Source organism: Orbicella faveolata, unplaced genomic scaffold, assembly GCF_042242905.1.
Source record: "Orbicella faveolata isolate gen_17 unplaced genomic scaffold, um_ofav_v1 contig_2, whole genome shotgun sequence".
In the NCBI taxonomy this organism is placed as follows: domain Eukaryota; kingdom Metazoa; phylum Cnidaria; class Anthozoa; order Scleractinia; family Merulinidae; genus Orbicella; species Orbicella faveolata.
The window spans coordinates 17399592-17413717 of NW_028301547.1; the positions used below are offsets into that span (position 1 = coordinate 17399592).

The 14126-nt window shown below is 39.1% G+C and overlaps 1 protein-coding gene and 2 long non-coding RNA genes across 7 annotated transcripts; 1 reads left to right on the forward strand and 2 right to left on the reverse strand.

Annotated features, from left to right (window-relative positions):
* Nucleotides 1–2990: 2990 nt before the first annotated feature.
* On the reverse strand, nucleotides 2991–4315 carry LOC110046399 (uncharacterized). Of its 2 annotated transcripts, none has more exons than XR_016207454.1 (2): nucleotides 4186–4315; nucleotides 2991–3841 (listed from the first exon to the last, which is right to left on the reverse strand). It is a non-coding gene; the product is annotated as an uncharacterized LOC110046399 (long non-coding RNA). The 2 variants fall into 2 exon arrangements; XR_002296376.2 differs by having other exon boundaries at nucleotides 2991–3860.
* Nucleotides 4316–6158: 1843 nt separating this feature from the next.
* LOC110046382 (BTB/POZ domain-containing protein 6-like) lies at nucleotides 6159–8573 on the reverse strand. The gene has a single exon (XM_089290108.1). The coding sequence runs from the start codon at nucleotides 8505–8507 to the stop codon at nucleotides 7161–7163; it is 1347 nt and encodes a 448-aa protein (XP_089146234.1). The 5' UTR covers nucleotides 8508–8573; the 3' UTR covers nucleotides 6159–7160.
* A 2555-nt stretch (nucleotides 8574–11128) lies between these two features.
* LOC149112225 (uncharacterized) lies at nucleotides 11129–12960 on the forward strand. Of its 4 annotated transcripts, none has more exons than XR_016207328.1 (4): nucleotides 11129–11657; nucleotides 11799–12081; nucleotides 12481–12597; nucleotides 12856–12960. It is a non-coding gene; the product is annotated as an uncharacterized LOC149112225 (long non-coding RNA). The 4 variants fall into 4 exon arrangements; XR_016207329.1 differs by having other exon boundaries at nucleotides 11129–11387; nucleotides 11604–12081; XR_016207330.1 differs by having other exon boundaries at nucleotides 11129–11387.
* Nucleotides 12961–14126: the final 1166 nt, after the last annotated feature.

The window sequence follows — 14126 nt, forward strand, 5'->3', positions numbered from 1 at the left end:
TGCGACAAGCCCAGTCGAACGTGCGGCAGAAATGCGGCAGCCGATTCAGACGTCGAATTTCTGTCGAATTTAATTCTAGCCTACGTGTAGCCGTACCCACCCCCCGAGGGAAAACGGGAGGGAGGGAACGTCTACGAAGAGCTGACACGAATCGTGTTATGTGACGTCACGCTTTTGCATGGAAATATATAATGGTTCCTTATTGGATAAAGACCGCGAGCAATACTTTCGAGAATACTGATTGGCTAAAATAGATTTGTGCCAAGCCGCAAAATGTCTCACATTCTCACATCTGTACGAGTTTAGAGTTGCGCTAGTAAGTGGCAACTACAGACGTTCTGAGCATTTTAGAAATACCGGCAACTGATGAGATCCGCATGGAGGATCGAAACCATGGTCTTGCCTGAACTAAGCCGAACAATGGCATGTACAACACGCAAAACAGTCAACAGACTTGCGCGTAAACAGCTACATTTGAATCATGTGGTGCCAGAATGACCAACAACAAATATGATATGCGTGATAAGGATCTTCCGACTGTACTTGTAAAAACAGCTCTAATCACAGCCGGGCCCGGCGTCACAGTATAGAATGCAAGTATAAAGCAACATGTTCACGGTAAATTTCATATTTTGTCCCCCAAAAGCAAATTCGTGGAGACTTGAGAGCATATCTTACAATAGAAATGAGCCTAAACAATGCATAAACACATGGAAAATTACAGAGGTGTCAAACTCTACGAAGCGACATGCAGATAACAGCGGAAACTATGCAGACCTATGACCTTTAAAAATTTGCCATAGCACGATCTAACGGCTCAGCTTTACTCAAAATTCCTTCTTATTACACAACATGAAGTGCCCTTCATAAACACGAGTGAAGCGACAAAAAAGGTCAAGTGACCGAACAGAGAACGGCAAATGTACAAATGTCACGAACCGTAGAGGTCGCTTAGGCTAGTCAACCTCTTCGAACTTAAATTCGCGCATTCTAGCGAATTTTTCGGCTGGAAAACAAGGCCAACTTTCTTCAAACTTGTGGCGTAGTTGATTCCCATAGATTTTTGTAATTCTTCCAGGTTCTCCTGCAAATTATTTCTCTTCTTGAGGAGAACATGACACTGCCTACAAATGTACTCTGATGTAGCGTACACATGGAACTCCAAATTTGCGAGCGCGACGTTTACATCAAAAATTGTCTTCTTCTTGCTTTGGACCAAACATCGCTCGTAATCCTTTTCAATCTCTTTAAAACACAATATACACTTGAAAAGGGGGCTGAAAAGGGACATTGACTTGCAAATAAACTCGAAAGAATAAATATTTACGAGGCCTTTGTCTGCGCGAGGACACGAGTACAGACAGAAAATATAATTTGTTTGCATAACTTACATAAATTACTGTGACGTCACATAACACGATTCGTGTCAGCTCTTCGTAGACGTTCCCTCCCTCCCGTTTTTCCTCGGGGGGTGGGTACGGCTACACGTAGGCTAATTTAATTCGTTGAATTGAATTCGACACGGCAGAAATACGACGTATGAACCGGGCCTCAGAGAAATCGCTCCGTTTGATTTTTAGAAACTCGTGCGGATGTTATTTTGCTTTTTATAAAAATATTGCCCTCACAATTATCAAATTATTGGACGGGAATTTAAAAAGAAACACTAGATGATTTTTTAAACTTGGCTCTCAACGAGATCACTCCATATTCAACGTAATCCATGACTTTCAAATTAATTTTCAGCCTCGACTTAGGAAAATGTTGCGCTGATTTTCACTCGTGTTGTTTGTTGTCAGTCATTATTATTTTCTTTTGTCTCGAATCACCATGCTGTTGTACATTTCCGTATATCATGAATTCATAAAACGCGCTATTGCTTTCCGACGATTTTCTTGAAGCATGATAAAATTTGCCGCGCTAGCATATATATACTGTGACATATATTTTATTGTTATTGTAATGCCAGCTCGGCATACTTTAGCATGCTTCCGTAAAATCAGTATAATATGTAGAAATAGCATCAATTCGGGAAAAAAATCCCAGTTCCATATGGGATTTGAACCCACGACCCTCCGTGGTCTAGCTGGATGCTCTAACCACTGAGCCACTGGCGAGCAATGGTGAAATGTGGGTCTTTGACTGGAATTAAACCACATCGTGCGGTCACATTGAGGCATAACAAAGAAGGTAGTTGTTTTAAATTCTATATGGAACTCGGACTTTTTTCCGAGTTGATGATATTTCTACATTTACTATTCCTTATAATACTCACTTCCGAAAAATCGTAAGGACTTATTAAAACTCTTGCCCATGCGGTAAGAGTCAACTGAAACTAGAGGTTGAGAGTGGATGGACCTCTCACATCGGCGGTTCTTGCGTGCCGATGAAAATCACTTATTCGCATCCGTAATGAAACGTTTAAACACAACTGAGAATTTTCACATCATTCTTCGGTAACTACTAACAGAAGCACTCCATTTTTGGACTTATTCGACCGGCACCTAAGTTACTAGGAGCTTTATTTCTGCCACATTGGACCGATATTTTTTGTTATTTTTTATTTAGAATATTATCAGCGTCTTTGACTCTTGTTGCCGATGTATGGAGAAAAGAAGGAATAAATTGCTATATTGACATATTATTATTTTATATAATTATAAATGGTGTCGTACACGTTCCATTCATGAAACTGCATTTTTGATCCACTCTGGCTGACAAAAAGAAACCTCTCCTATATATCTGAAGTATTCGACCTGTAATAGCAAGCATGACGTAAACAACATCAAATGAACTATAATGATTCTTTAAATATCAGGCTCGAGCTATGATGAACCCCTCGTGAGCGATACTAACGCAAATCTCCGTTTCAGTTCGGATCATAAGACAACGTTGGTCATTATGAACTTACTAATACTAATGAAAGTTTCATGCTTCGGTTTCCTTTTATCAAACAAAGACAACGCTGGAAAATTAAAACTCAAATTGGCTCACATAAGGAAATTATTCGTCTTTATTATCACAATTCCACTGTTATATCACAAAACCGGTTTAACAGGTATGCCAGTCGTCAGTTAGACAGACATTCATGCAGTCAGTAAAGAAAACGTTGATTTCAATGTCAAAACTTTCGTTATCAAAAACGTTCCAATTAACAAAGTTCTCAATTTAAATGGACTATATATTTACCAATCTTGAGATTCGCTTACATCTTTCTATCATTGTTTGCGAAATTCTTCTGGCTTAAATAATTTCTCTGCTGCTTAAAATGGGAGTTAAAACGATTATGTATAATAAAATTATTAGCGACAAAAAAACACAACGCCAATTGTAGTCTAACTTGCAGACATCTCAGTTTTCCTGAGCAGCTGCTACCTAAACAGAGTTGAAGTCAGAATCTGGGAATAAGAGAATCTCTAAATAATTGTTTTTTTCTCGACCCCTACCTTATGATACATGGGCACAACCCAAGCAAGTAATTATTACCATCAGATGATGAACATTATTTCAGTTTAATAGCTTTGGAACTACTTAATAACATTATTGCACAGTTTTTGTTACTCATTCATCTGCTGACTTAGGATCAATTGTTTCGTCAACTACAGCATCGTAGTTGCTGTCAGCAGCTTTTCTGGTTTCATCGAATACTCTGTGTTTGTTGTTCCTGGTCGACTGGTGGGCAGACCAGTTGTTGTCGGCGGTTTTTTTGGTCTCATCGAATACTTTGTGGTCGTTGTTCCTGATGGTCTGGTCTTGGAACTCGGGCTTTTTCGCTTCATCCAAAGTAATCATCAGCAGAGCCACAATGGCAAAAACATACATCCACTTGGCCATCTTCAATCTGAAATGTCACGCGAATGCTAAAATGAAAGAGATATTATAAAATACGTGATAGTTTGACGACGGTCTTGGTTAAAATCTTCAACATTATCAAAATGGGTGAGGCCGTGAAAAACTGCAGAAATGTCATTGTGAACTTGATAATTGTATCCTCTCGATTCTCCAGTTCCATCTACTCCAATAGTTTCGTTGGAAAAACTTGTACAGTTTTACTGTGTCTTGCCAATAACACAAAACATCGTTTTATAATGCTCAAGTGGTGAAAAACTGCTTATAATAACTTAGTTTAGACGAGTTTCTTCTAGATAAGTGCATGGCATTTGATCATCGACCCATCATCCTTACCTTCAGCACTTAGTTCAGATATTAAATATCCCTCGCAAATGAACTCTTCCCTTGCGCTAACAGCAAAGAGTCAACTGAAGTTGATGGATCTCATGCAGTCCCTGTGTGTCGAGAAAAATCACTCATTTACATGTGTAATGAAAAGTTTAAATACAGCTGCGAATTCTCACGTCACTCGTTGAAAACTACAAACAGGAACACTCCATTTGTGGAAATAATTTAAAAACCCAAGATTTATTCACCTTAAGCTGTGTACAGCTGGGAAAAACATGATTTGCCTTTGTTGAGAAATAATTAGTTTTCAAGCCTAAACTGTTCAAAGCTAAGTTATAATGCTTATTTTTAAAGAGAATTGTCTGGAATCGTTTGTACTGTTCTATACAGATCAAAAACTGAAAATTACATCTCCGGTACATATTAAAATATAGAAAACTGAAACAGGTGTAGAATTTGTTGCCAGTCTTACGAAAATGTATTTAAAAGATATCCCAGAAAAAGAGTAGAATTACTAAATCCAGTAAAAACACGCGGGAAAAAATCTACATTTTTAGAAGTCTGGCAAAATAGGCTCTTGTTCGTGGTAGTTATTGACAATTTATGTTAAGTAGGTTCTTAAGTAGATCCTAAAATTTCTATGAAGGAGATATAGTTGTTGATTACCAGAAAAATAAATAAACTTGAGTTAGGTCCTAAAATACACATTACTTATTCACAACTGTATCATATATTTTCTTTTAACATAAATTTGCAATCTCAAAGTCACACTCCTTAGTTTAAAATGTATGTTTATCATAGTTTAACTGTAGCCAACATATAAGCCTGGTTTTCACTAGCGACTTATGCACAAGCACAAGAATAAGCGCAAGCACAAACACAAGAAGAGCAATTCTTATTTCATCGTGTAAACGGCCTTGACGCAGACATTAGCACAAGCGCAAGCACAAGCACAGGGGTCAAATTTTTTCCTTTTTCTTGTGCCTGCACTTATGCTTGCGTTTGCGCTGCAACAAGTGAAAACGAAATACCGCTTAGGTATAACACAAGCACAAGGATATTTACCACACGTTGCTATGTTTGGTCACTGAAAACACTAGATCCAGATTACGTCGCGTCTTAACAGTTTGGAAGGTTCGGGTAATTTTGCTTGTGCTTGTGTTTGCGTCGAATTTCGTTTCACTTGCGTCTCCCTATTGCTTGCGCTTGTGCTTGCGCTTGTGCTTGCGTCGCTGGTGAAAACCAGGCTATAGAAATCGGCCTTATGCGCCTATTGGCGCGCAGAAACGTAATGACGATGAACATATAAGCACCTGCTTGATCTTGCTCGGCTAAACAGGTTCTTATATTTTTGGGTATTAAAATGGCAAATTGCTGCCAACAGTTTCTTAAACCACTAGGTTCTTTCGTGCGGGTGTTTACTGTATGTTACAGAGCGCCGGTTTCAATTGAGTGTCGTAAAACCAAAACCACACCGCCAATAACATACTTACCGATTTGACTACTCAGCCAATCTCCAGCCGTAGTAAAACAAGACCAAATGGCCAGATTTCTTTCGACTCTCAATTGAAAACCGCTGTATGAACGCAGATGATTTCATTTCTTTTTTATTTTATTCTTTATCAAAGTATTATCAGCGCCTTTGACTGACCCTTAGAGAATTGAAGGAATCAGTTGTTCTATTGACATATTATGCTTTTATATATTTATTGTGTCCCTCACGTTCCGTTCAATAGATTAGGAATTAAAAAGTCGGTGTACCATAAAATTATTGGCGACAAAAACAAGTCTAACTGTAGTCTAAGTTGTAGTCTTCGTAGTCCTCCTAAATTTGCGCCGCGCAAAACACAGTTCAAATTCAGGATTTTTTTGAAAAGAGAACGTTCGAATGACACATTTCTTATCAGACATCTAGTGTTAGTTGTATCGCTTACAGTTTTATTTGTCAAAATACTAGCAAGACAATGTGACACAGCAAGATCAAAGCAAATGGAGTTTATTTTGCACCACGTGACACAAGATACACACTTGACCCAAGCTTTTTCTCGCAGAGTGCCAGGACTGAATTTTACTTACTCACTACTCAAAAAGTAACTAGGAAAATTAATACGGGTCCACGAAAAAGGACTTCATTTAAGCACAGATTTGATCCATTCAACCAAGTCTCCCGGTTTAAATTTACGAAAAATGGAAAAATGTGCTGATGTGGTTTAAAGTTTATAAATAATTTTCAAATTCTCTAGGATAATGATGAGGCTTGGTTATTTACTAGTGGTAGCTGCTTCATGGGGGAGGAAACATTTACCCGCATCTACAATTTTTTAACCTCAATCTTCCGAAATATTAGCGCGATGGGTAGAGGAAGGGAGGGAGAGCATGATTGGCCAGCAGGGAGCTTAAGCAATCCACGACGGTAACGGCAACGAGAACGTCGCTAAACATAAGATTTTTTGAGCAAAACAATGGCTGTGCACTTACGTCATAAATCTTTGTACATTTCGTAACCGTTCTCTCCAAAACAACAACGTGAAATGACCAAGTTTGGAGTATTTTGAAGAACATTAGTCACGACGGCTAACTCTTGATTGATCGCTGGCTTTACATCTTTAGTTTGAGTAGGGTTTACACCGCTCGGCTTACTGAACAGTTCTAGATAATTGCGAAATTCAAAGGTAAAATATAAGTCAATTTTTTCCAGCCGTTGTCCTTAACGTCGCCTTCGTCATTGCTTAAGCTCCCTAATTAGGCTATGAGACATGATGAAATGATCACGAAATGAAAATCAAACAAACGAAAGGCAAGTACAAGTGATGGGCTAATGCCCTCACAAACGTTTAGGTCTGAGCGAGGACCGCCGGATTGTTGAAGCATTCAGGACGACCTCAAAATGTCAAGGAAAAGTTCACAAACGAGCTTTGCGAAAATTCCAGTTCCATTCCTTAAATTCCTGTCAATAGGATCGTGCCAATATATTGGAATTCTTACGGTAAAGTGAAAATAAGGGCAGGAAACTGTCCTTTATTCACATCGGTCAGTTGGTTGGACTTTTGTTTACTGAAGAAAAATGTAACTCCAGAGGACTCTACGACTCTCTTCCCGCCTTGTCCATACCATGCTACGGGACCGTGAATGGTCGACACTATCTTGTACGTTTTACCACTTTCTAAACAAACTGGGTGAGGAAGCCACACATCAAAGACATAGTAGTCACAAATCTTGTCCTTCTCTGACTGGTACCAGCCTGATTCTCCTATCAAAGAAGAACGATTTGTAGTCTCTTTTATTTGAGTTGAAACCTTATAGACGCCGTGTTCACAGCCAAAGTGTTGCACACCAAGCAAGTTAACATCCTGGTTTGTAGTGACACAAATATCGCTACAAACACCTCCGTAATCAGACACGCTCGGACTTAAGGTCGGTGCTATTGCTGAAGAAGACAACTTCCCAAACCTAAAACACCAATGAAGACAACCAATCCTTGGAATCTTTAAAAATTGTAGAGGTGATGTTAAGACATCACTGTAGTGTTTCATCATGTCCACGATCTCTTTCATTGTGAGTATGTTGCAGTCCGCAACGACTGAACAAAACTCTTTCTGTGACATCAGCGGAAACCTTACAGCTTTCACAATCTCCTCTCCCAGCATTCGTCTCTTTGCGTTGCCATCGGGAAGTATCCCTTGCCTTTTGCATTCATTCCTCGACCAGCGATCAACTGCTTTAAACAATTCCACCTCTTTTACGGTCAACACTACTTTCGTTACAAGTGACTCAAGTACTGATCGATCGACTGTAACGAAATCGTCTGATGTCACGGCCTCTTTTGTCTGTGTCTCAATCACTTTCCAGCATCGGGCTTCCAGGTCTGTATCCTCAAATTTATTAGCATACGGTAGAATGCAAAATACGTTCGATACATCTAAGATGTCTCGCAGATATTCTGTGCATTTCTCCGCGAGTGACGGGACCATGTATTTCTTCGCCAAGTACAGAACTTGCATAACATTATTTCCGGTCAAATTTACGTTGTCGGTGTATAAATAACGAAATAACTCCAACAGACTCTCGAAATCACAATCAGGCAGTTTAATAGTGTCTGTAGGATCCACCAGTTGTCCATAGAACATGGCAAAGAACACAGGACTACCGACTGCAAGCACGAACTTATGAGCTGGGATCACCTTCACTCTTTTGCTTTCGCTTTCTGCCTGATTCGATACTGGAACAAGAAATTTCACATCGCTCAGTAGATCCTGGTTGAAGATATGCGTGGTCCTGTCCCTGACAGTTGGACATTTTGACTGCCAACTTTCGTCAACAAAAGCCATCTTCAAGTACGTTGATTTCCTCGAACTGCTCTCAAATTTATGGCCGATTTCGATTGCTTCGGTCGAACTTCGAAAATACTACCGCTTTCGTTCGGAACTGGTACTGCGGGCTCCTCGTACGTGACATAATATCGGCCGTGACGTAATCATTGATCAGTAAATATAAAGAATACATCGGGCAGAAGGTTTTTTATACCCATAACTTTTGGTTGTGTGTATTTTTCTTTACCTATTTTATTTTATATATATATATATATATATATATATATATATATATATATATATATATATATATATATATATATATATATATATATATATTATGGACATTCATATCGTAGTAACCTGACGGTGATAGTGTTTAATAACTAATGCTCCATACATGTACCATACTATCTACTTAATCAAAACAAATCATAAATCCGTTAAATTTTTTTCCGCTTTTGCTCTGGCCCGGTAGAAGACTAGTTCTGCCAGTCTCGAATTATTTGCTAATGTTTGACAATACTTAACTACAAGTGGTCAATAAGACAAATTATGAGAATAACACACCTGACTGATCACCTGAAGCACTGATTCCTAACTTATTCTTTTCTTTTATAACAAGTGCAATTCTGTCAGTGTCACATAACAAAACACATTTATTTATTTATTTGTTTGTTTGTTTATTTATTTATTTGCATATTCATTTATCTTTTTATTCATTGTTATTGGTAGCAACATAATCAAACGTGTTGCACTTTTGAGTGTTGGAGTGGAAAAGACTATGGGAATATTTCTGTAAAGTAAAATCGTAAAAGGTTGTGTTGAGGTTATATTAACGATGGGAAAACATTTACAACACAGTTTTTTGGTTCGTAGTAAAAACAGCGGGGGATTTATGACGTACATTAAGGGTTTATGTAAAAATAAGTAGGTTTCACTGGTTTGTTACGGTTGGCACCAGTCAAGTTAAGGGGATGAAAAAAGTTTGACGTGCGAGTGGCAAGACAAAATACGTTTTGTACTTTATGGCGGCTAAATACAAAATATTCATACTCGTCCTACAATAGGAGTATGCATAGACTGCGTAGCAGACATGTCCTTTCCTTTTCCAGGCGAAGATCGAACAAGCGAGCGAACAAGCGAACGAGCGAACGAGCGCGCCTGGGGTGAGCAAAAAATGGGGAGAAGTGGGGAGGGGGTGAGCGAGAAGAGGGAGGGGGTGGGGAGGAAAGGGATTCCTTCGCCTCACCACCTTCCCCCTGCACCTTATTTTTCGCAATCGCTCTCGCGCAGTTTCATTCCCTTCGCGTGCTTTTTTGGAAAAGGAAAGGAAAGGAAACGTCTGCCTCGTAGGCTAGAGTGTTCTCAGCAAGAGAAGTGATTAAGAACCACATCGTACGGCTAACGGTAAACTGCAGATTGCTACCGAATATGTGCAATTTTTCCTCGACTAATTGAATAAATCTCCTAGCGAAATGGAGAAAAATCTCACTTGTATGGGCTATGACCTAATATGGATAGATGGAGTATTTCAAATGCCGTTTGAAAGATTCATGGAAATTTCTCTGTCGGATGCGGCCGATAACGAAAAGAAGCAACTAAATATTGCATAGACGTTTGTCGTCCGTAATCAGTGTTGCTTTTAAATAAGATATTGAAACCCCTCAACAACAGTTTGGCGGAATCTTCCCATCATTCAACTAGCTCATGATTTATTGTTGTTGAGGCCCTTTTGGCGTCGGTTTTATTAGTTGGGAGTCCCGTAGTTGTCGTCTGTAGCTTCGTAGCTGTTTTGGCAGCTTCGTAGTTGTTGTCTACAGAAGTCGGCTGAGTAGTTGTCATCGGTTTCTTCGACTTTGTCCATGGCTTGGTCTTGCAACCTGATGCCCACAACGGGCGGGACAGATTGATATTACAACGTCGACTGAGCTTTCCCTCGCCCAAAGTAATCAGTCCAAACAGTTCCACAGCCTTAAAAACATGCTTACAATAGCTCGACTAGAATCAGTTGTTCATCGTCCTGAAATGTGTTGAGCGGAAAACTACAGATTCGCCACTGTCAATATGAGATGAGACAACTTTTCCTCGATTCTCCAGTCCCATATCCTTAGAAAAAGAACAGTGCTATTCACAGCAAATTGTGGAAAATGGAACTTTCGCGCTTTCAGTTCCACTTCAGTGCAAACGTTACGTACGTAGCACTAGAGCGAGGTTCGGATGGACCTCGGCTCGGCACCATTGTTATGAATATGGAAGCGAAGGGTCTATTTAGAACGATCGACGCACCTACTTCTTCCAAGTTTTATACTAAAAAACCATTTTACCTTTAAGGTAGGATCACACTCAATGAAGCATTTTTTTTCTCAGTATCCGGGATGTTTGGGATCCCAACATCTTCATGTTCAGGTTCGGAATATCCGCAGGAAGATAAAAAAGAAAACGCCTTCACGTTCTACAATCTACTAGATTCAAAGAGGTCAAAATATGGGTATTTCATGAACAAAGCACACCAGTGTTTATTTAACAATTGTTTGATGATATAGTAGTTATGATGCACAAAGATTGGAGAGTACGAAAGAAGTGTAAACGTCCAGCTCGTATTGTATTCTCACTGGATGCTTACACTATATCAGTCCGGGATCGTTATCAGATTTGATAACCATGTGACGTCACAACATGGCGGCCATTTCAAACACCGGGAATTTTCGTATTCACTTCGCTTTGCTCGTTATTTTTTCGATTATACTCGGGTAATTTACCCATAATTCTATTCGATAATTACCAGAAAAGAAGGAGCCTCATGTGTTTTGAAAATGGCGGTTGAAGACCAGCGTAAACGATGTAAAATGCTACTCGTAAAGTGAAACAGCGCTTGCAATTTTGCATCCAAACCAGGTATGTTTTTCATTTTGTCATTAGATTTAAGTTACTTGGAGATTTTTGCGAAAATCACAAAAAATATGTCGTTAATCTTCACGCCATATTCTTGGGATTTAACGTGTTTGTAGTGTTGTGCACGATCTGTGAAAAAAGTGCGCAGGGGTATTTTGATTTGCGATGTGTTGTTCGTAACGGCGGCCATATTTACAGCTGTAATTGATGTGTTCCTAGGTATTGAGATGGCGGATGCTGGTACCCATATAATCAAAATAGCAACTAAGTAATGTAAGTAACTTACATAAATCATCTAAGCCCCTTCAGAAAAAATTATAGCTCTTAGTGAGTCGCTCGATTCATGGTACGGCAGTCCAGGTGGTCGGGAAACCACTTGCGAATCTAACATTAGTTGTTTATTTTCTTTTGAAGGGTTACCATGAGTTCAAAATCAAGAGGCCAGAAGGAACTCCTTTTCATGTCCTTCCTGAAAATTGGAAACAAAGACCCGTTCGCACTTCGTTGTGTTTTGCCAGAAATTAGAGAAATACCCGAGACACTTCTAGACGTGCCACAGTCTGGTATCCAAGAGCGCTAAGCAAAATTACACTTTGAGAGAAGTTGCTGGAAGACAGATAGACCCGGTGCAATACTTCTTAAACAGGGAACTAAAACACCTTTCGGACTGCCGGAAAATCGGCAATCACATTAAAGGGTAAGTTGCCTATATTTTAGAGTCAATTTCAACAACTCGCGGTCCTGAAATATTTTCCGGAAATGCCGGCCAAACTAGGTCAGTTTTCTGGCACACCAGTCGTTATATAATGAAGCTTATTGTTGGATTTAGCGAGTGATCTATGATACGAAAACATATTACGTGAATTATAGTTTCTTTTATATGAATCGGTCATTAAAAGCTTTTTTCCATATCACCGAATGCACAACAATAGACTACTGATCTACAACTAAAACAATTTTTTTCCGGAAATGCCAAGACTTCCAAGTTGACTGTCACATCTCACGACATTAAGTGCTGCATGTACCCATTCCACTGAACGGAGGTGTATCACAAATTAAAGTAAACATACCTACTATATTTTTGTTGGTGTGCCAGAACCATATCAGGCGAGCCCACAACGAAGATGGAAACGAAATGTACAGCACGGCGGAGGGGATTGAATTAGCAATCGCAGAAATGGAATTAGGCGAGGGATGGGATATGGCCATCGAGGTAAGCTATTCTATCTTCAGTATATCTGGACAGAGATTCGACAGAGGGAGGGTCGCGAACTGTTTCGATACTTTTATTTCCATTTCATAGTAATGAATGATAGTAGGAGATGTTTCGGTCCTAACCACGCTTCGCTCATGCAAATTGAACGAAATTCAGTTACAGCTCTCCGCTTGGAATATAGAGGCAACTTGTTCAGTGTCAATTTGTGAACTCAAGATGTATTTACTGTTAGTGTTTCGTTTATATTTTATACAGACTGTTGAACAGCCAGCTTCACCAACTACCAAGAAAATGAAGACTGAGTGAAAATAGAAGCTATCATATTAGTATCAATAAACAACGCTTTTGTGAACAGAATAACTGTTGTCTACCTTTGTGTGTTTTTACTCGGAACAAATATTATACGGTGTCGATCTGAAAATAAAACTTTTCGCGGTAGCTTTTGGACAAAGACAGTTTTCTTCAATACATCTCTGTTTCTATTCCATAATCCAGTAACCTATTGTGAAGCAAACATACAATTAACTAAATGAAATTGCATTGTGATGTTGTCAAAAAAGTAACTCCTTTCATCGCAGCGCCCCGTCGACCGCCATATTGAATTATACACTGTTGCTACCAAATAATGTCACGTGAACGAAAACTTGTGCAGCGATTGGTTAATGGTTTGTTTTGGTCGAGGTTATCAAATCTGATAACGATCCCGGACTGTATATAATAGATTGTTGATTTTGAACCTTTTATGCTGGAATCTTTCTGACAACAAACGCAATAGTCATCAGTACTCAAAAAGGTTTGTGGTACTAAGGTAATTGACATGTAATTAATTGGATATAATAGCCACACGTTATCACTCAGCTAAAGGTCCTCTTGTCGCAAGAAATGATACAATGCAGTTTATAGGACAATATGTCTTGTTTAAATCCGTAGGGATCCTCATATGAAAAGGTCGAGGATGCTTGTCGTCTCGTTTAGGGGTATAAATCAAGGACAATAGTCTCTAAGAATCTAATTAAGAACCTTCTTAGGCTACATTGACAATAACTACCTCAAAATACAAGAACCTATTTTTCAGACTTGCAGTGAATTCTTACACGTGAGTTTTAACTGTATTACTCATTGTGGTTCGTTAGATAACAACCATACCATATCATTCTCTAGATATTGTACAAAAGTGAATAATTTTTAACCCAACTGCCTTGTCATACTGGATAATAACCGTAGTTTCCTATAGCTACTAGTTGTTGCTCATTAGATAAAACCGTTCTGCCCGGCTTATCAACAGATACTGTTCAATTAATAATAACCGTATTGTCCTATCATATGTGCACTAGATAATAATCCTATTGTGTTCTTACTGGTTGCTTACACTCATAAGCGAACGAGCTGTGGGAGGGGGGCTGCATACCTCCCAGCTACGAAAATTATGTAATTTTTTCGGGCAGAACGCTCTTGATTAAGGCAACGACACTTGAGAGGAGACATTACAAAATAATGCTGTTTTGCCCTGATTTCCAAAACTCGTA

Bases quoted from the DNA above. Each gene is read 5' to 3' on its own strand.
- LOC110046382 (XM_089290108.1), bottom strand. From the start codon at position 8,507: ATGGCTTTTGTTGACGAAAGTTGGCAGTCAAAATGTCCAACTGTCAGG.